Raw genomic sequence first — 23700 nt, 5'->3', positions numbered from 1 at the left:
GGAGACAGAGATGGAGATGCAGTGTAGTATTGGCTGTGCTGACTGGATAATGACATGCAGAGTGCTGCGCTGCTACCGAAGGTTGAGCTTCCAACCAGATGCTCCTTTCACTGCAGCTCATGAGCAGAGAGAGAGAGAGAGGCTGCACCAACATACGCACTCATCTTAGCTGGATTAAGAAGTAGGATTCAGGGACTTCGATCATGTACTGTAAGAGGAGCTTATTAGAGCAGATACCAATCATGTGGATCTGAGGAGACGGTGGCTAAGCTGGGTGCAAACTTCCTTTGAGACTTTTTTGCTTCATTTTTCCAAGCCTGTGTTTTTTGTTTTTGTTTTTTTTTTCCTCTGCTGTCCACGTAATGATGGCTGACGTTCACTGCAATTTGAAGATTCAGTCTGCCAAGCTGCTGAGATCAGTCTTATCTTATTCAGTCAGGGCCTCAGAGGAGTGGGTGTCCATGTGCTTGTGTGATAGATGAATGGCTAAAGCAGAACATTTTTTTACATTTATTTTTGTAAATGACATATATATAAATTTATGTATCTGTGTGTGTGTTCATGTGAATCCACAGAACCACGTGGCTAATGTTACATTCAGAATTTGGGGCACAGTGCACAGCGTGCATATTTGTGCTGTTAAAAGTTTTTTATGAAGACCACAAAACTTCCAGGATCAATGCCACATTTAAAAACAACACATATGCCGCTTTAATATGGCTGCCAGAGCAATAATCCATACAGTAATCTGCCTTATGCTCCTCCCAGCAGGTCTTGCAGTTTAATAAATAGACACTTAGAGTAACACTGCACAGTGTATATGCACAGCAAACAAAAGTTGTGGTAAACACTCCTCCAGGAGAGCGCATGCTGCTCTGTTTGATACTCTAGAAATCGAGGCAGGTAAACACAACCAAAAAAAAGGGGGTGTGCCAATGAATAAATGAGTAATTTCCATGTGTGTTCTCATTTCTTAATGATACAATGAAAATGTCCAATGCAAAAGCTTTTTCTGTATGTGTTTCTGGTTGGAATTATGAATGATTTTTTATTTGATAATAACAAAACAACTACCTGTTACAATGCAAATGCTGGTTCCCCTTTGCAATCACCTCTTTGACTGGAAAAGAATGATATGTTTAAAATGGCTTAGGGCCTAAAAGCAATGGCCACAAAATTCCTTTCATTAAGCCAGCGGCCCACTTATCATTCAATTATGGCTTTTCTATTAGGTCATCGATGCACTTATAGTGTTGTAACTCACCGTTGCCCTTTAAGCACTAAGTTGAGTGACTTGTCTTCCTGAAGTTACTGCGAATCAAAGTAAATGTTAAACCAGGGACACAGGAAACGCAAAGTGACTGTTAAATATATGTTTGCCCTATTTATATGTGAGTCTATAATTTCTGTAGGGACGCACTGTTTACACATTTACGACAACATTTAACCTTTCCAACACGTCACATTAAATAAATATTAATGTGTGGCTGTATGCAGGAACTATGAGGACAGCACTATGTTTCTCTTCATTTTGTACCAACACTGTACATAGCAATGCTTCTTGATTACTAAATCCTTCTTTGTTTTCTGTGCTCTTCTCTTTGCAGGAGAAAGGAAACATTGCCGTTGTATTTAATGTCGGAACAGATGACATTAACATTGAGGAGACGTCAAAGTTTGTAAATGACGGAAAGTACCATATAGTGAAGTTTACGAGGAGTGGGGGTAATGCCACTCTGCAGGTGGATGACCTGCCAGTCATTGAGCGCTACCCCACAGGTGAGTCACCCACTTCACCTTTAATTACATCTGCTGCTGCTTAAAGGCAATGTAATGAACAAGATATTATCAAGCCAACTATCAAAGCCTTATCTGTTAGGATGTTTTTATGTTGACTTGGCATGTGCTTTAATTGCTTTTTTATGTTTCTGTTTCCAGCAGCTGTTAAGAATAACACCAGTGTTGCTGAGTTTTTCATCCTCAAATGTCTGCTTTACATTAATCTATTAATGTAATGCTGTTAAACAGCTATCTATATTAATAGGCTGCACTTAAAGTGGCACAGATTAAAATACAAACCGTCGACGAAGGCAACACCCACCCTGTTTACAAGTCTGCATTTTACTCCCCATATACATAAATAATACACCTACAGTTTATGGTCACAGTAACCCAGATCAATAGGCTATTTACAGACAAATTACCTCTTTTATTGAGGCAAGTAATTGTGTGCCATTTCAATATTTATTTCTCTGCCAATACAGTAGATTGATTGAATTAAGGCGATTTGGTTGACAAACCTGTAATAACACAGTCAAAGTAAATCTGTTGCTTGCTCAGAATTAAACACCAGATGATCAGCTACATCACAGCAGCTAGTGTAACCATAAAATGCACTTTCATATTAATCATCTTCGCAGCTAACACCACAATTACTCATAGACAAAAATCGAGCTGTGTTCATTTTCTTCATCATTAGTGTTACTAATAATTTCATTTGTGTAGCACTTTTCATAAACACAGTTTACATGACAGGGGAAGATGAATTCACTAATTACTGCCCTGTGTAAAGAGTATTAAGTAATTGAAAAAGAATAGCATATGTTATACGTTCTTCATTATCGGACTGGAATGGTTAAAGTGGAAGTTTATTTTAAAATGTAGTCGTTAGTAATAACTTCCAAAAATCTACCTTCAGAGAACTTGTGATGGGGAAGATGTGATATTTGTGAGGGGAAATATGCAGCAAATCTATTGGAAACAGACCACAACTCAGCAACACTGGTGTGTTTCTGTAGAATGTCAAAATGTTCAAATGTTAGTAGTATGAATTTAAATGCTACTGCTTGTGTTGTTGAAATTGTGAACTTTTTTAACTGCTTAAGGGCTTTGACAAAAGCTAGGGAGGATTAAAGGAGTGTGGAAATGACTGTTGAAAATGCAAACACCAAAAATGACTGCGGGAACAAGTGTAGCATTTATTCCACGAGAGAAAAAGCTGCAGCGACCAAATCACAAACATTTGTTAGATTGTGAGCATGCATAAAATGAGTGGGCCCACAAAACAAACAGAAGACAAATTGAACCTGTCTCTCCCCTTTTTTGCATAATGTTTGGTGACCTTTTTAGCTATGACCAGCGCATTCATCCAAATGAAAGAGGGTTTTATGACGGGGACTCAATCCTCGCTTCTTGCCTCAGGTGGAAACTGGAAACTAATGGCTTTTGACATGTTGTTGACAGGGCAGTATGTACAGCAGGGTTAAATGCCTTCATGCAACGACGAACACCCCCAGACCCCCAAATGACTGATGATACATGCGCGGCGCATAAACTGGAAGGAAGTTGATGAAAGCAACTTGTTGTTGTTGTTGTTGTTGTTCTAATACACAAATGTGCAACAGCAAAGACGGTGGTATATTTAAACTTTTAATCCCGCGGAGTGAAATATGACGGCGTTAGCTTTGGCTCAGTGTGAAACGAACCATCTGGTAAAATGCTATCACTCAAGATTGCTGACATACAGCTGCTTGTTAATCACTTATTGGACTGTGTATTGTCCAACAGGGGAAAGTGTTGCATGATATATTTAACACCGGTTGTTACCATATTGTAGGCGGTAATAAATTTGGAATATTTTAAAATTTCGGTATTGTAAAATGTAGAAAAGCTTTGTCATAATACGAGAATAAATCCTCCCATGGTAAGTGCTGAGTTATAAATGCTGCGGGGAAATGTGACCGATCTCATCCCCACCAATCATGCGTCAGTGACAATGCCAAGTCCAGCTACCTTATTAGGCTCGTTGCAGACTAATTACATCTAATCACAATTACTGCGCAGTTCCTCCCCTCACCCCCAGCACACAAAGCCATTATTCTCTCAGCTCGCCTGTAGTTTGATTAGTATCCATGTATGCCTCTAACGCACTCATAATAGCAGCCCTCAGCCACTCTTAGGCCACTCACAGATCAACAGTGATTATAATAAGAGGAGACAGCAAAGATAAAAATGATGGCTGGAGAGTGAGGAAGACAGAGAGGAGGAGTTTATATGGGAGGCAGCGATCGTTCTCAAAGCAAGGAAATAATTGCTTCACCAGAGCCTCTATTGCTGCCCTCGTAATCTCATTAAAAAAAAGTCTCGTACTGCATACTTATGGGCCATTAAAAGTCTTTAGTACAATTATTAGAATCTAAAAATCCAAAACGCACACACAGACACATAACTAGACTTCTACTTGTTGTAGTTTCTTTCCTTTATTCTTGCCCTGCTTTCATTTTTGCACACTAACACAAAAGGCTGGGCAGCAAGAAAAAAAAAAAGCAGCCCCTTCTCCTGAGTCTTGGCCATGGAAGTAATACCATCACAATGGTGCTGCCAGGCCCGCAGGGTACAGTGCAGTATCCTATCGGAGCACCGAATGAACACGCGCTGCACACAAAGATAATGGAGAAGTCCCTGGCCTTATTCTTTTACTGTTATCAGAGCGTGGTGCACTTACAGAGCTCTCTGTCTCTCACTCCACTCTTTTCAGCTCTCTGTTCCCTCTTTTCTGTCCTTTTTACCTCTATCCGTCCACCCCTGCCCCCGTGTCGATCTCACCCTCCGTCCTGTTTTTCCACCTTGCCATGTGGAGTCTGATTTGTGGGATACGAGAGGAGGAGGGTTAGCTTTATCCATCAAAGCTACCATCCTATCTGCTCTGTTTTCTTCCCCCCCCTCTGTTCTATCCATGAGCCTATTCAGCCTATTGTGCAAGCAGTCATCACTGAGCATGCTTAAAAAAAAAAAAAAAATGGTGCAATGACTGCCACGGTGAGAGCAGGGGGAAAGGGAAGCAGAATAATCAAAATAATAGTGAGATTTGTGTAGGTTCCTCCTTTTTTTAATTCCCCCGGCTCCATGAACAGAAGAAGCATTTGCATATTTGTTCATTTAATGTGGCGAGTGTCCTAGGGCTTGTAATGAGATAAAGCTCCCACCTTATCTGACCACTTTATTAACAAAAAAGAAAACAAGTGAGTGAGGGCAAAGCGGGTCGGTTGGGACGGCTCAGCTGAATCGCTGCTGTCTGGCGGAGGAGATAAGCCAGGCTGTCCCATACCAAACCAAATCACCACTCAGCAGCAGTCACAGGCTCCGCTTGCAGGCAGGATGAATGGGCTCTGCTGCTGCATCAAAGCCCAGGGGATAGCATTGTTTAACACTCCGGTGTCCCACAGTGGGGATCAATACACGATCAGACCTTGATTATATCCACACTTAATTAACCTCAGTATAAGGATATAGTGAGCGTGCCACCGAGTGCCAAGCCAAATAGATAAAGCGCTATACTGTCTTTGAAAATGGAGCATGGTTTTGCACAAATGTAGAGGATTTTGGCACAGTGGCCTGCTGTGTGTGAGGATAAGTGTGCTGTACATGTCTGCGCCTGTGCTCGCACTCGCACTCCTCTTCATCGTCCTCTTCGTTTTCTTGCCTTCTTCATTAACAAGTCGCGATGCTTGTGGCAAAAAATTTAGTGCTGGCGCGATGCAAATAAAAACAGAAGCTGTAATGTTAACAAGAAAAATACAAGACATCCAAAACATGTTAAACAGAACACTAAGCAAGCATGCATATGAAGGAATTCTTATTATTTTCATATTGAATGTATTAAGGGAAAAGCCATACTAATGAGCGGCACTCTTTTTTGAGTTTAAACTCATGTGTCCTCGCTGTCCTCTTAACTGCTGTAGGCTAACTGTTCTCCAGAGCCCAGTTTGATGCTGACCTCCCCTCAGATGAGGTGTCACAGTAGCAGGAAATGGAGAGGTGACATAACTAACACCCCATGACTGACAAATGGAGGTGACAGGAATTAACAAAGACCGCAAATGTTCCGTTACAACAGCAATCAAGGATTATTCATTAATTTATCCCATTCGAGGGATAAAGAAGCACAGCTGTGTTTGTTTGAGCCCCCAAGAAGTACACTATTTACTCCTGTTAGTGTGACATATTCTTTAGAGGGGCTCATTATGCCTTTTTAAAAACGTGAAAGAAGTCGAGCAGTTGCTGTCGAGTTTTACGTATAATTTGGAAATGTCAAGTTGAAAATTACACGCATGTGCAGGTTTGAAAGCCGAGCATGAATTGTGTTTAGCAAAACGGGGCCCCATTTAAAGTGAAGCATGAAAAACACAACAGATATGCATCCTTTACCAAAAAGATGTAATTTCCTGAGTGTGCACTGGCATTGTTTAAAAAAGGCTGCTGTCACAATAACCAATCAAATCAAGTATTACACATTATGTTCCTGTGCGGTTTTGTTGTAATGCCGAATGCATCGTCCTGCATCAGCGTTGAGAGAGAAGTGTTCCACTGAACCTCCGTCACAAGCCTTTGTGCTCCAACCTGGCACAATCAGCTGCAGCCAAATTCCACGAGCTATATAGACACAATTTAAACCCTTTTTTGTGTGCGTAGCTGATCCTCGACAGTAATTCAAGGTGATGCGATTAAAGAATGTCTTTTTATGCGTCTTCTTACCTCTAAGACCTTTCATCAGACCAACTGTGCATCTGTTACAAGGTTACCTCGTTTCCTTCGCGTCTTTGCGATCCTTTTCCACTCGGAAGCCATTCTCCACCGAATCATTGTTAGCTACCGGATCTTTTATCTGCCAGAACTGAATTAATATAGTTGATGGGACAAACATTGTCAATCTGCCGGAAGAATGGAGCTGACTGAATTCAATCTCAGCAGACAATACCGGGGGGAAAGCACTCAGAGACAGTGCCACTTTGCTGAAAGTCTTCTGTTCTGGAGAGGTTATTGGCCTTGACAAAAGGGTGATGCAGAGTTTGCCCTCATTAATGCCAAAGTGCCCCTCCAACCTTGGAGTGGAGTTTTTCTGAAGCTGCTCTTTCTCTCTCCTGTCACTTATTTGGCTTTTTTTTTTTTTTCCTCCTGGAAAACCGCCTTTCCATCAACTCTGACGTCATCAAAATGTACATTGTGCAATGGCCAAAACTCATGACTCGTCCTCCTCTATGACTCGTAGCTTTTGTCAAAGCTGTTTTATTAAAGGTTTTACAATGTATGTACCTACTTTGACATTGTCTTCTGACTTTTCTCTGACTAGATGCTCTGATTGTATATTGTGTTAACTGTTATATGGCAAATAGCTTATCATTTCTTGTCAATTAGGCTGTTTATAAATGGGGTGGGCTTTTGTAATATGTTAAAGTTAAATTGTTTTATTCTTTAAACCATAAAAGGTGGATTTAATAATAAATTTAAATGATGTTCTTTTTGAAAATGTATATAACTAGTTTAAAAGCCAGTTAAAAAAAGATATCGAGGGGAAATGGGATGGAACTATTTGGGTAAAGATTTTGTAATGGAAATGTATAAATTTGTGATTTTGGTTGGTTTATAACGTAGCTTTATTAACCTAGATGAAACATTTACATGCTAATTCAGCTATTAATATAGGCCTAATTTGTTGGATAAAATAAAATAAAATGAGTGACGTTTGTTCAAATAATGTTTTAGTAAATATTGTTTTTTTTAAATATACAAAACGTTTTAAATATAAAAACCTTGTGCAGTTGTATAGCTTCAGCATTAAGTATGAATATTTAACCTTTGACCTTACAGATTGTAACCAATGAAATGTCTCTTTAAACTTTAAAGGCAACATTGATAACGAACGCCTGGCGATTGCTAGACAGCGAATCCCATACCGACTTGGTCGAGTAGTTGACGAATGGCTACTCGACAAAGGTAAAATCACTGATTAAAACTTCAAATAAAATAATTTGATCATAACCAAGTTGTAGCAGCATTTTGTAAATAATAAACCTAAAAAAAATAAATGTTCAGTAAAACTTTAAAAAAATTAAAATGATTTGAACAGTTAAATTTAGTGTTTGACACTTTTCATAATAATGTATTTATTTTATAGATGTCGACTGTTTTAATACGTGTTTATTGTCAACTAATGGTTAAAGGGACTGTAAATATGAATATAAATCCACTTACTGAAGTAATATCAGCATTGTTAAAATGTCTATAAATTACTGTAGCATTTTGTTGTAAACGTATAAATGATAATTTTAAAAGTTCCAATTTAGTCATTCATAAGTTGGTAAGTGTTGTTTGAGACACTTTCGAAACATACACAGTACATATACAGTACAGTACATTACGTAGCTCCATTTGAGCTCTTCTGATTAAACTGCTAGCAATGATAAATAGTGTGCAATATGAATTGGCATAAGAATTTTGAGTCCCTTTAACAGACATTGTAAATATGTATAGGGCATTAGATAAAGGAACTGTAATATAAAACAAACTGAGTGCATGCTTTGTTTTTTTATAGTTCAATAACTAATTCATAGTCTTCACTTAAAATGTGAAATTAGCCCTATCATTTTTATGTTTTGTTGTTGTTGTTGTTGTTGTTTCTGTTTTGCATCATGAAAAATGCTGTCATAAAATGTTTGTTTTATTCATTTATTTGTTTAGTTTTGGTTTTTCGTGTGCCCAACCATATCTGTTCTACGTTTAATTTTCCTTGGTTGATTTTGCTAAAAGGACGAATAGTTAATAGTAATTCCTGTTTCCTGTAGAAGTCCAGTTCTCGCAGCCTTTGGCCACTTTAGAAAGTTTTGTTTATTTATTTTTTATTGCTTGCTGCCTTTCAGGTTTTTAAATGCTAAAGTCTAAAGGGAACATTGCAAGATAGCAGAAGCAATGTACAATAAAAACATATGCTTTTAGTTTTGTTACATAAATGTTTTATATGTTTGTTTTATTTCCCAGGCAATTTAATGCCAACAGTTTGTCCATTTATATTGCTTTCAAGATTATGTTATCGTTTCAAGTGTAGTTAAATCTACTGCATTCCCATAACATTGCTACTTCTTCTTAATCATCTTTTCTTGCTGTTTTAGATGAGACTGCCCTTTTAGCAAAGCTGCATTGATTTTCCAAATCCTGTGTTTTTATTTTATATGTGTTTCTTTTTCGAAGGCATCTCATCATTATAACTGCAATAAATTACCAGGGTTTGTCTCTACAACCCGTAATTTATTGGTCTCATTAGCTACTGGGCAAATAATCTGTCTTTCTGTCCTTTTATTTCCTGTTCAGTAACAGTAGCCCAGTCCACAATTCAACATTCTTGTATATATGTAACGTTGTTTTTCCACAGGGCGACAGCTCACAATCTTCAACAGCCAAACCACTATACAGATTGGGGGCTGGGAGAGAGATCGGAGTCGATCCTTTCAGGGCCAGCTTTCGGGCCTCTACTATAATGGCTTGAAGGTGTTCAACATGGCTGCAGAGGGGGATCCCAACATAAGGATCCAGGGCAGCGTGCGGCTGGTGGGGGAGTCACCCTCCTCTATCACGCCGCAGTCGAGCACCACAGCCAATCGCTCGGAGACGTCCACGTCCATCATGGAGATCACCACCACCACAGCGTCCAGCAGGAGAGTCAAGCAGACGACGCCGCGAGAACCTCTGCAGGTAGGATCATCTTTAAATGATCCTGTCTGTCTGTCTTGACTTGATCCATTCTGTAATGCTCACTAGGTACAACATGAAGTTCAGCACAGTCTGGATCAATATAATAGAACTCAGTGTTAGGCCCTTACAGTATATGAAGAATACATGCAGGGTTTTATTGTGTGTGTCACGTCTTCCTTCTCCTTGACTCCTCTGACCTAAAAACTGAAGGAAAATAAGTCCATTGTTTCACAACTGGGAGCAGCACCACAGACACACCGCTGAGCATTTCTCCCATTTGCAATCAGATATGGCGCCACGAGGTGTGTGTGTTCGGGTGATAACCATCGTAGAGGTCCTCCATCATCTTTATCTGTCCTGCATGAGCGGTGCAGCATCTGCAGGAGCATATTACTTCTCAAATGTCACAATGTGTGACTAAACAATGCAACACAAAATGTGTGTCCTATCCAATGAAATGGCGATCAGACCATTGTTCCACAGTCTCTGCCAAGAATGGAAGACATTTTCCATTAAACTACTTTCAATACATCAGCAGCCTTGGATTTTAAATGAATAGCCCGTATCTTATTTTGAATACCTGCTTTATTTGTTTCACACACTGTACATAAGGATTTAATAGTTGCAGAGGTTTTCAAAATGTAAATGTGAATTAGCTTGCAACAAGCAGTTTAGAAATACCTGTGTTCTTAACAGAAGGTAGTATTGACTCATTTAGGTCAGTAAGGAGAATAGTTTTAGTGGAAGGGAACAATTTTTCCTCACAACACAGACAGAAACAGAAAATAGCACAAATATAGGAAATGCTTTGATGTGCGTTTCTATAAAACTAAACCAGAAGCATCATGAGACACAATCACAAAGTGACCCCACTGCCTAAACATGTGCTTTAATTGTCACTGTGCTAATCTGGGATAGCATTCAAAAGTAGTCAAAAGTGAGTTTATTTATTCCAACTAATGGGGATTCTACATTATATGAATCACTCAAGCAAGATCTGAAAGGAGGCGAGTCAGATGTAATTGTGTAGCTACACAGAAACCATCACACAGCAGGGGAACACTTGCGAAGTTAAAAATGTGTGTCAGAATTTCAAATAACCTGTGAGTCAGTTGCAGGGAAAGCATGCATCGGAGCTAAATTAAACACATCTGCAGACTAAAATGACCCTTTAATCAGGGCTTAATCAGCTTTTACAAATATAGTTTAAAATCATTTTGGATTTAGCTCATTTTGGATTAATCGGATTGAGTAACGGAAGATTATGGCATCTTAAGGAAGGGTGGGTTTAACTTCACATTGAAAAATATATACCCAATCAAAATTGTTTGATTTTAATTCCCCTTTGACAGATTGTGTAACGTTAGAGTTTGAGACAACAGTCATATATACATGTCTCAATCTGCTTTAGCCAGTTTAAAAAATATATTTCAGAGCTTTCTTAGTGTTGTGCTGATTTGCTTCATTGTCCACAACAAACTAATGCAATCTTATTAACGCACTTTTCATTTATTTCCACTTTTAGACCTATTGTTGCCGTCATCTTATCTGAAAGTGTCAAACAAAAAGTCTGAACCTTGGAAGTTGATGTTATCAATGTAGCCAAACTTAAGTTTTAACCGCAAAATGATCAACTATATTCAAAGTGAAAGAAAATGTCTCGCTTCTCTTTGCCAGACTGTTCAACCCACAGCTCGTGTTATGAAATGACAAACTCCCACAGATAATTTGCTCCTAGTTTCCAGCTCAGCAGCAGTAAAGACCACACATTACTGGCCGTCCCCCTAACTCTCTCTCTCTGCGACCCGAGACCATCATAACCGTTTGCGTAAGGGTCTGCAGATGCTGATAAATAATACAATCATAAATATTGATCCAGCGGAATGGCTTTCTCTCAGACTCAGCATGGTTCCTGAACCGTAGCAAGAGCATGTAATGCAGGTGAAATATCAGACAATAGACTATAATTATATCCCAGCTCCATGCAGTGTTATAAATTGCTACCAAGGAACAGCGAGATTGGCAGAAAGGAACAGGGCTTGATAAGATGGATGCCCGTCTTTTGCAGACCTTTTCATCTGGAGGGGAATAAAGTGATATAAATGACCATGACAATTCATAAATGTAGTTTATTACAGAGATGGGCATTTTATGCAGGGCATCTGTATATTTGGATATCTGACATTATGCCATTATGGTAATCAGATTCTGCACCAATGTTATAATCAATAACAATTTACCTTGAGGCAGTCACATGGACAGTTATTGTTTTTTGATGTAAGCGGTGTACAGTTCAAACTTGAAGGTCTTTTGGGAACTGAAAGTCTTCTCGTTGTTTTAAATGTATGCACTGTATCAGTAAGGTTTAACGTGGGTTCATGGCAATGGCTTTTTATCTAATTAATTTAGAGATAGGCGTTGCAGCGGCGCGTCATGTTGCACCTTTAAAGTGGCGTATAAAGGATTGAAAGCAGAATAGTCAAGGCTAACTGTGTTGGTTTAGGTTTTATCAAATGCATTCATACAGAAAAAAAGGTCACGGGATTAAAGAGTTGCTCAGTGATGTAGGTGGAGAGATGAATGAGGCATGCAAAAACGTGCGCGTTGGGAGATGTCAATGTGTTCAGTTTGATTCAACGTGACGACCTTCCCGTGGCGAGCTCCTGCGGTAGGACAAAATTGTCTCAGGACACTACACTTAGAAAGACATCATGTCTGGCCTCAGTAAAAAGAGATGGTGCATTCACTGTCCTTTCTCTTGAATAGTCAGCATTTTAATCATTGTCCAGCTGTTCCATCTCTCCTCTGATGGCGAACGCAATTCACTGGATGCTTTTATATCCTAAGAGCCTTACATTACTGGGACACATAAATTTTTAGTATGGCTGGCCCCAGTGGAAATAAAATGGCGAGCACAGGCAGCAGCAGTATCAGGCTCTAACCACTGAAGCTTAGTGGAAGAAAAAAAGGGCTCCGGAAAATGTCGATCAGACTGTCAAAGAGGGCAGCAGGATCCAAAATAATAAGAAAAACAGGTCTGAGAGAGCAGATAGATAGATAGATAGATAGATAGATAGATAGATAGATAGATAGATAGATAGATAGATAGATAGATAGATAGATACTGCTCCCATTTTAGCACCACGGAAGAGGTTTGATCAAATATGATTTTATACAACCTGAGGGGTTACCTAGTCTCTCCACATCACATTTGATCAGACAAATTAATGTGTGCACAACCCCAAGTTCATGTTGAGTCCTTAATTTTTTTTTTTTTTTTGTGTAATACATAAACAGAAAAGGCAGGAGTTTTGATATAAAAAGAAAACTACTCAGACATGGCAGATGCAAAGCGCCCAACACAAAGTGAAGAACTTCAAAGATTGTCTATTTATTTGAATAAACTGATGAACGCAATAGTGAAAGATGACTGAATGAGCCAGAGCACGATTTTAATAATCTCACTAATCAGTTCGGTTGCAAGCACACACAATCTCTAGCCTCTTGTAACCACTCACTCTTGATATATCCTATATACAGTACAAGAGAAGTTTTACATGTGGTCAACACTCCTGCCTTGCTGTGCAGACACTGTAAAAAAAAAAAGAATCCAGCAGACTGAAATCCTTCAGTGACACTGGCTAGGCAGACTTAAGGGTGTGTCTGCTTGCGTTGGCCCAGTTATCTCCGAGGGTGAAGCCATTGCTAATCATCATTAGACTAATGACTTTAAAGGGTCTGCCTTCTCAGGTGCCCCATGAAAAAGTTCTCTAAATGCTTAACTGGGGTTAGACTGTTGTTGAATACTGTGGGCCTTGGCTTATGGGTAACATTACATTAATGTCATTCTCCTCAAGCCACTGGGTGTCCACTCATGCTTTATTAACAGGAATATTATCATCTTAGAGCACGCTGGCATAATCAGCAAAGAAATGCACCATGGGAAAAAAGCTGATGACTCAGAATATTTTAATTGTGATTTGGATTTTACATTTGCTTAAGGGATAATTGGATTGATTCAATTCCAGGACTTAAAACCCACTCCAGTACAGAGATAGTGAATAACAGTGAGACCTAGCCTTGATGTTACCTTCTCTTTTTTTTTTTTTTTGAATATGTCTCGAGGCTTCTTGACGACGAGGTTTTAAACTTGGGTGTCACATATTCTCTGTAGTGGCTTTTTATGCTGTGTGCTTCCTGCCCTATGCGGGGGAGGTATCTTATTGTATGGGCTGGACTGTCATGTCTTAATGAAGTGTTTGCTCCCTGCAGCGGTGCCTGGTCACATCCAATTAAACCATAATACACTTGTGTATGCATTTGCAAACAATGAACCAGCCACCGTACACATATACACACCAAGAAATGCTGCTCCCTTCTCTTGTAGGATTTGGAATATTCCTGCCTCATTTATTTATTGTTACAGATAATTAGCAAGTTCTTGTCCTCATTGCACCTAAAAAAGTTCAACTTTGCTGGAGACAAATTTAAGATTTTGAGTGCAGTATCTGCTGGTGTCAATTTGGAGCCCATTCTGCCAACCTACATTGGTCTAATAGCAGCACTAGCTGCCAGTGGTCAGGCACTGTCAGTGTTGTGGTGACCTAGCTCCGGGCTCCGTGGTCCTCAGCAAAACTTTTTAATCTGTTTAATTTATTGAGTTCAATTTTTTAAAATGTGGAACTTCTTTCTAGAACGTTACGATTTGATAACAATTCTGCAAATGTGTAAGTCTGGGATACGATTGTAATGTCCGATGCACAAAATGAAGGTAAATGTCAAGCTTCAGAAAGATAATATTTAATACCAGAAGATGTTTAATCAAAAACCACTAAAGGATAAAAGATAGTACCCTATGTAGCTGTTACCCTCCCAGCAAAAAAGGGAAAAAAAAAAAGACAAATGTCTGCTATCTAGAAGAGCCATTGAGAGCTCTTGACAGTGATGGATCCTCGCGGGCATTGCTCTGTATTATCAACCCTGGCCAGCACACATACAGTATATAAATCTCACAAGTGTTCCTAATGTGAGGCTGCCATCCACAACCAGTGTTGTCTGCAGGAATATCCTCTAAAGTTGCTTTAGACTTCAGAATCACAAAGAGACGCAAAGAAAGAATAGTCAAAGAGGACACGCAGTAATGTTACACAACTGTGCCATTATTTTTTTGCATTTGTAGTATGTAGAACACAAACTTTGATGTGTGTATTATGTTATTATGCAATTTGGTATCAAGCAGTCAATCTCAAATTCTTCTCATTGGTTTTGAAAGTGCTTGTCCTTTTACACATCTTTTAAAATGGAGAAAAAGCAAAGTGAAGCTCGGATGCAGCGACTGGCAACCATGAATGTCATTCCAAAATTTGTAACAGTCCATCTAGTAGATGAGGTCAGCAGATAGCAGGAGTCATTAGAATTTCTGCTCCACTGACCTTGAATATCAAATATAAGACAGTCCTCACTTAAGCACAATGGTCATTTTTGACCTCATCCGACGTTTTCACGCTTGCCATGTTTCCTTTATAACCTTTGTGCTTTGGGCAATCCCAGTTTTATAGTTTGTGGCTGGTGAAAAATCAAGAAATGCTGATTATAGCTTGTTCCAAGGGAGAGCGATTGGCCACTATGTCACATCATCGCCAACAAATAGCCAATTGCCTCCACTACTTCTGAATTAACCCTGGGTTGAGGTGGATGTAACGGCCATTCAGGGGAAGTGAGGAACATTCAAAACACATTGTGTGGGCCATTTCATTTGCACTCACAGCACATGGTTCAGTTCCAGCTGAACTGGCTCGTAGTGGCTCTGTTTGTCTTGGCCCCTGAGACGAGGGGCAGAAACGTGACCCCTCTATAATTCACAGGGATAATCAAAGATTTGACATGCTGCTCTGCTACACCTTCGGCGTAGCGTTTGGGTACCTTCTAGCCTCCCTCGCTGACTCTTACAAACACTACAATAAACTTAGTGTCACAGTAATCTCGCGGTGAAAAATCTTGTGCAACTGCAGCTTCTCTCCTTTTTTAATCTTCCATGCACTATGTCTCTTTATTATGTTTAGATCTACCTTAAGGCATTGTTGTGGTCGTCCTAATACTAGTAGGGATTATTGTTTTACAAATTGAGGCCGCAATAAAGCTGCACAGCCCAGATTTAATACTAATCCTGCATGCATCAATATTCAGACCTGAGTCTTATCTTAGGAGTGCAGCTTCTTTAATTGCGCACCATGAAGTGATACTCAGTCTTGAGCTTAAGGATGATTCAGTCTTCATTTAGTTTCATGATATCAACATCTACATTTTGACATTGCTCTTTGATATTTAGGATAGATATAAATAGGAAGCTGAATTTTAAACTCATGTAGTTGTCTGATAAACACCTATGAAAAACAAATTTTAACTACTTAGCTTTTTTTTTTTTTCCACACTGAAAGTGAGGTCTGTGACAGCGGCTCCACCTTAACTTAAAGACTGTTAACGCTCTGTTGTAGAAAAGGCATAATCAATGTGCCAGCTGCCTAACCTGTTACACAATTGGCTTTTTTTTTGTTCTTATACTGTGTCTTTCTTCTCCTAACAGTGAATTAGACATTAGTTTCCTCAAATATAGATTTGCCAAGTTACTAAGCAACTGGCTGCTCATAATACCAAGGCTAAGGTGAGTTGACTTTTGACTGACATATATGAAATTACCCAAAATACGCTTCAGCTAATGGGGGAGGGGGGAGGAAGGCAAACATTTAACAAGAAAGAAAAGTGCATACTGTATTCTGAATAGCAATCAGTTAAAACTGATGTCCCTACTCAATTTTATTGCAGAATATAAAGCAAAGTCAAACTTTATTTGTCTGTTTCATTGCACTAGGAGTTGTAACCACCTGTGTTTGACACGTGATCACCACGAAACACAAGCATCACTGCTGAATTTCAAGATTATTTTTATTTATTTACTTGTTTTTAAGCTTTCATGCTCTATATCTTTACTGCAAAGAGAAGAATCAGGGAAAAGATGGGACAGCGTGCCACAGTAGCTCGCCAGGATTTTGCAGTCTGTCAGCCGGTGAACTCACATGACAGTTAAATGAAATATAGAGTCTCATTTGTAGCAGATGTATGGATGGCACCCATGTAGCTTCACTTCACATTAGCATGAAATTGCCATGTATAAGTGAGGTTGCAGTTTTTAAAAAAAAATGAATTTCTAATGTCATCCCGTTCCTCATCTTGCCTGTCATTGTAGGTAAGATTTGAAACTCATTTTCTTCTTTTTATTTAAATTTCCTTTGTTGTGACAAATCAAAGACAAATAATTGGATATCAGTCACTTCATTTGTCTACATGGAACTGCTGTCTTCCCACGCATGTAATAACATGATCAAATAGACATTCATATATATATGTAGCGCGCATTTTGTCAAAAATATGAAAGTTGTGTTGAAGCTGTTCAAAAAGAAGCTGTTTATTTTGTCTTCACAGAATATAATCAGAGCCTGTTTTGTAATGTTAATATCGCTGGACTTCGTAGAGAAAAATGGGAAATTACTGATTTGTAAAATGATTGTCTGTTTTTTTCTTCTTTTTTTTTATATCCAGTCTTCTTTTCATATTTGTATCAGGAATTGCTTGTCACATTGCTAACCAAGTGGAACTGTTTTCTTCAACTCATCTAGAAGCAGATCTCATTGTAAAATGAAAACCAACCACCCTTCTTTTTAAGTTCTACCTCTCTCTGCTCACCAATTTAAAAAAAAAATAACAGACACATGCACGGCAAACTGAGAGGTTACTAAGGAAACACACAATGTTCCTCATTAAAAGGGTAAGGGATTAATCAGCGAGGGTTCAATCACGTTGAATGAGTCTGATTTCACTCCAAATATTAAGCCCAACTGTCTCGTGGACTTAGAAACATACTGCAGTGTTTAGTCTGAGTGTCAGTGCCCTATAAGGTTGTGGTGCCTTCAATTATTCAGAGAAAGAAAACATCCTTGGGATAAGATTTCCCCTGCAATGCAGATGTATGGGATTGACCATAATGCTACTGAGATACTGTAAGCTTGAGAAAAAAGAGCAATAGCTATCGAACATCTCGCTTCACTGACAGGTGCACTATTGATTTTTCTGGGTTTATTATATTTATTATCTTTTTTTTTTTTGCCCTTATAAAAAAAATACCTGATACCCACCGAAGCAGAAGAAACAGAAAAGCCACAGTGGATAATCCAATAGACACACGTGTAACAACAGCAATCATTTTTGTGAGAGAAGAAGCAGGTTGAATAGATGGACAGCTCTCCTCTGCAGCACTTGTCTGTCTCGCTGACCTCCCCACCTTGTCCCTAAACGTGAGGCGGTGTGTCGTTTTCGGTGGTCCTGGAGTGTGCTGCCCCGGACCCAGCCACGGTTTGTGCCCACCCAGTGCTGACAGATGGCAAAAGAGGTAACGCTGTAGACCTGCGGTGGCCCCGGGCCCGCGGCGTTCACTCTCAGCGACAGGCCATATCCATCATCTCAGCCTCACCAGGGGCCATTATGGAAACTGCCCTTCAACACTGTGTTGTACACATAGAGTCCATGTGACTCACTGATCCAATCCACCTTGGCAGGGGTGAACACATACATGCCAGTGAGCGTTTGCTTGATTTGATGAATGTTTGCGTCTTTTGACGGTTGACAGAGGCGACAGGCTCGTCCGCAGCAGGTAGATGATCGTCACATTAGCCAGCTGAGGCGACTGAGTGCCTCATCTTCCTTTGGTGATTTATTTCGCTTGTTTTAAAGTTTTTCTAAAACTGTTTTGGCCAAGTTCATCACAGAAACTGCCATTATTAAAATAGACAACAAAGACGCTTTTTTTTTTTTTTTGCTTTTTGCTTTTGCAGGTTCCACACTACTGGCATCGTTACAGAGGACTGCAGATTGTCCCACTAAGTCTGTTTGGATGACAAGAATGAAACCTACGCAGTGTCTCTGTTGTTTTATAAAGTGTTGGTTTGTGCGTGGAGGAGATACTGACACTGACAGCTTTACAGCATGTTTTATAGACCATATTGTTGTCTCTCAAGACATTTGCTGTTATGATTTATTGAAGCAGAATATAGTCCTAAGCCAACTGTTAAACATAAGATACAATTTGTCCTACAGTGTGTTGCCCCCACCTGCAAGACACTGCGATCAGCTGGTTAATACATTGCATTCATGAACATGAGCACTGTGCCAACTGTTCACTGAGCCGTGCTGAGCTCTCTGCATTTTTAAAAATATTTTTCTCAAACTCTTGATAGAAGGTGGAAGGCACAAACCGGCGTACGTATCCAAAAGCTCCCTTAGTGATGAACAGTGAGAGTCATGTTTGACATTTTAATTTCAAACCAGAACTCACATTTTTCTTCCATCCTTGGATAAAGCCCATAATTTGTCCTTTAAATTATACAACCCAAATGGAACATATGTGAATGCGGAGAACAAAACTTTCCAACATGTGTGTGCAGTTTCCCACCAGCACAGCGATCGAGTCTCCATCCGCCTCAGATTACGATCGTACCGTACACGTGCCAACATGGCTGGTTGTCTTCGGGGAGCAGCCGTCCTGACACCAGACCAAGTACCATAAAGGGACATTTAGGGACGGATGGGAAGATAACGTGAAGTAATGTCATTACCAGATTAAATTAAGATACAACAAATTCCAGGTGGTACAGAAATGAAATGAGGCATCAGCATGCCAGCAAAACAAAGCTAGTTATGTTGTCAGACAAGTGCTCATGAGCAAAAGAGTAATAGAGAAGTGGCTTTGGAAAAGGAGTGAAATTATTTAAAAGAATAATTTCATATTTTGTTTAGCTTTCTTTTGCAGAAGCATGGATAAGACGATTGATAGCATCCTTACATCTGTAAACTGAATAGAGGGAAAGATCTGACTTATGTCATGTGTTTTTTCTCTTGTTAGTTTCATCTGTGCTAAAAACAAAGCTTACAAACAACACTGTGCGGTTTTACTAGAGGTTATGTGCTGGAATCGTTCATGGCTTGGTGCAATGGCTACCAGGAGTTGTGTCATCACTGCTGGTTGGCTCACATTTAATTTCATACATTTTGCTTGCTTTAGATTAGTCTTACTCACTGGATGTAGGACGCTAGGACTCATTTCAGGCTGCTTTGTCCTCTATCTGTGTGTTACTGTTTTCTTCACGATGGGAATAAACAACAGCCAACGTACTGTGCTGAAAATGCCGAATTTTCCAAGGATTTGGATGGTGCAATAAGGCAGCCCTGCTAGGTTGTTGTTTTTCAGTGTATTATTCATTTTAATCACAGTGTTTGTTCTCCTTGCATGCAAACGTTCCACCACAACAGTTCCACAGATCACTATTTTGTGAGAAGCTTTTGTTTTGCCCCGCCCACAACAACTGCGATTAGTTTAAAGATATACCAACAAATCAGACCATTTTTCCTCTATAGCAGATTGATGGTGTGATGCAGCCAGACCATTATGTACTACACGATGGGTTGGCAATGCGAGACTAGGCCCTACGTCCAGTCTTTGTGCTCAGCTTTGCCAGTACGCGAGTAGTAACAATCTTTTTTGTCTCACTGGCGAGAAAGTAATGAAGCATATTTATCAAAATTTTCCAAGTCATGACAAGTCAAATGAAAGAAATTGAAATAAAACGAGTCTATATAATTATTTAAGGGCAAATGAACTGCAGTCCTGAACTCTGGCATTACAGCACTCCACAAGGATGGATTAGTGAGGAAAAATCAATTTTACTTGAGAGATTCCATAAATGGTGCCCAAGTTAAGCTTTTCATTATTTTATTTTTTATTTTTTTATTTTTTCATGATTCCCACACTCATTTTTATTTCAGTGTGTTTTGTTTCCTTTCTACTGAACGAGAGCATCGCTCATTAGTTTATGGCGTTCGCACTCCCTTTGTGAATGACAAACCCCGACCTGGAGGACAGGAATCTGATTATGATGATGCTCTGTGGGAGCTACAGGCGACCTGGTCTGCTGTTGTAGGGCAAATCTGCTCTTCCTCTTTCCTCATGTCATGTTTTTGCAAACGTTACACATGGGAATTAGGCCTGAGTACATTCATCTCAGCAATGATGGCATCTATATTAGGATGACAAATTTGTTCCTGTCACCTCATGAGGGACTGGGACTGCATGTCAAGACGCAGGTAAAGTCAGGAAGACAGTGATTTGTGGCCAAGCTGCATATCTCTTCCTCTTCTGCGCTCTCTCTCTCTCAAAACACACACAGACACATGCTTAGATTTGTCATTTATTTTTAGATTTTGAGGGGAAAGAACATGAAAATGAAGAATTACATAGTCCCTTTGGCTTGAACCAAGTTATTTCCCCAAAATGACAAGTGTTTGTATGTTAGCATTTAGATAGAAAGCGGCATGATTACAAGCCATTCTCTGGTAATTGTTATGCCTCCCCCGTTCCCCAGCTTATCCTTAGTGTATGATATTCCTCCTGGGCAGTTCTCTGCTCTCAGGCCAGATCACTACCAAGACGAGCCACAGACACGCACAGAGCTCCAGATTCGATTTCAGATAACGAAAATATCAGGGCATCCAGAGGGGAAAATGCTTCAATGCTGACAGATTTCATTTATCTGAAAAGTGTGAAAGCAAGGATAAGGGGGAGGGACAAAGTCGACCATGTAATATACTTCTATGGAGCAATGTTTATGCATAAGCAAGAGAGGGAAGAAATGAGAGAACACGAGGAGGGAGCGTAGGAGGTAGATGGAAGCAGATAGTGTCTTATGAATATCATATTAAGATTTTATCATTTAGAGCATGTAGCTAACAGAAGGCATCCAGCCTTCCTCCGTGTAATCTGCTAGAAGCTGTATACTACATGGCAGCCGCTCAATATGCGCTCTTTCTGCACTGTGAGGTGACTCCAGGCACTCGTCCATATTGTGTGCACATTATTTATATGTCCTCGGTAATAAATAATACACGTCATACTTAATTAGAAATCAAAATATCAACTGTTTATCATACGTCACGCAGAATGTCTTAACTTGTCCCGAGAGGATGAATTCGGCACCAGTCACACATGGTTCACTGTGAGTCACTGACTGACATGGTGATAGTGTGACGCAGACACTGACTGGGAAATGGACTTTGTGCTTCCTCCCACGCAGCCAGACAACTTTCCTGGTTACTTTGGTGCCTGAGCCATATCATACGCTGTGCTAAGTCTTGAATTTGCATTAAGGCCATGCGGATGACTGTTCCTGGAAAATAAGCCGAACGGGGTCCTGAGGGGGACTTGAGGAACATCTACAAAGCAGTGCCTTGAAGCAGCCACATTAAAAGGAGTCCTCACACAGCAGTGTTCTCAGGTCCCCAAGAGAGAGTATGTTTCACGAGGGCACAGGCATGTGTACATTTTGAAGCAGCTCTGTAATTACCTCATATCTACATCCTTTTGTACAGTACACCTTTACACTCCTACATCAGCCCCCACCTGTCCCTTTGTATCGCTCTCTTAAATGCAGCCTTTCATTTTTACACAGCCGAAGATTTTTCTGAGTGTCTGCGCCAAACTAACAATTGACCTGTCACCGCTCACTCATTCCCGTCTTATTGTTTTACTGGAAGCTAAATCTATTAATTCCCTTGACTTTCCTTCCACAATGAGAGATTTATCAACACACTGTTACATTACCAGCAACCTTTAAACACATCAGTAACAATAAAAGAGTGATCTTTCAGAGACATCCATGCAATTGTTTTGATTCAGTCTGAAACAGAAATAGTCAGGCCTAAATTATGTTTTATAATCCATGGTCTTTGTTCATTTAAGTCATAACAGGGGCTGCGTGTGCTTCTGTGAGAGACTATACTTTTGTGTTCGCACACTTCATGCCGTGGGTGTACCAGGTGTGTGAAGCTGCCTCCCAGCACCTTGTTAGACTGTCTGGGGTGCAGTGACTTAAGCCTTGAGGAAGATGTATGGCAAGACAGGGACATGTGGGTACCAGGGGAGGAGATGGAGAGCCTCCGACCATTCTTTTTTTTCTTTTTTTTTTAATGACACTCTGATACTCAGCCTGAGGTCCAGTTGCAGCAACAGCTGCTTCATTTTAAATAAAGCAAAGCCTTTCTCCCAAAAGGGATGGTGTCTCATAACTGAGCAAGTGAAAACAGCTGTCTGCCATGGCCAGTTTTACATTATGGCGTGCACAAGCAGTCAAAACAGAAAGAAGAACATACCAATTATTCAGAGTTAATTGCCTTTGAGAAATGTCAGCATCTTTTTTTCAAGAATTCTCTGGTGCTCTGAAAAATCACACTACCTACACAATATACTCTATGGCCTTCACATATTTAAAATATTACAATGCATAATAAAATACCTCTGGTAGTCACTGACAGCTTTGAGAAATAACATTTATGTGGCCTCATTATTTGATGTTCCTTAAGTTGGAGTTGTTGGAGACAGAAAAGCAAGGATTGTTGTTTTGGGAATAGTTTTGTTTATCAGGAACTATAGTTTCAAAATTCATCTTTCTCTATTTTGCTCTCAAACTATATACTGTTCGTAATTTGTTTTTGTATAAATCGTTTTCATGTAGTAATAAGACTGCAGCATGCTAACATTCAAAGAGGTCAGACTGTGTTATAGCTAGATTTGTTTCTAATCTGTTAATTGCAAATGTATTTCTTGATGCAAGACCTTGCTGTTGTGACAGAACTATATCTGTGAGTGAAAGTGCAGATACACCGATAATAGTAACAAGCCCTGCTCAGTGGAACATTTCTTTTGCAGTTTACAATTTTTCTGTTACATTTCAACAATTTGCTTCCTGGGAGAAAAAAAAAATAATGATGCACTTGGTCTTGTTTGTAGCTCTTTTGCATATATTTTGGGTTTATTTATTGACTGATGTTTCTGGTTGTGCCTGTTTTGAGGCTTTGTTGATCCATTTGCTAAAAATGCACAATCTGATGTAAATCCTCCTCAGCGAGGATGTAGTAGAGAATAGCTCCATTTTTATCCAGCTGGCTATTCCTTATTGTTCATCACTGTATTCTGAGTCGCAGTGGCAATCTGTTGTGGCACCATGAAGCTTTACGTCAGAGCTTTTCTTAACTAGCTGTAAAAGACAGAGCTCAGAGAATCAGATGTTTTGGACA

At 39.6% G+C, this 23700-nt stretch overlaps 1 protein-coding gene across 2 annotated transcripts in view; it reads left to right on the top strand.

Annotated features, from left to right (window-relative positions):
* The window catches only part of LOC103356500 (neurexin-1a-like), a 153400-nt gene that overhangs the window by 109187 nt on the left and 20513 nt on the right, over positions 1-23700 (top strand). For both annotated transcript variants that reach the window (XM_008280659.1, XM_008280660.1), the window contains 2 exons: positions 1608-1779; positions 9206-9525. In XM_008280659.1, coding sequence (XP_008278881.1) covers positions 1608-1779; positions 9206-9525 — 492 coding nt within the window. The remainder of the gene's footprint in view (positions 1-1607; positions 1780-9205; positions 9526-23700) is intronic.

The sequence above is a fragment of the Stegastes partitus genome, unplaced genomic scaffold, assembly GCF_000690725.1.
Source record: "Stegastes partitus isolate 25-593 unplaced genomic scaffold, Stegastes_partitus-1.0.2 Scaffold206, whole genome shotgun sequence".
NCBI lineage: Eukaryota > Metazoa > Chordata > Actinopteri > Pomacentridae > Stegastes > Stegastes partitus.
This window is presented reverse-complemented; position numbering and strand designations above follow the sequence as displayed.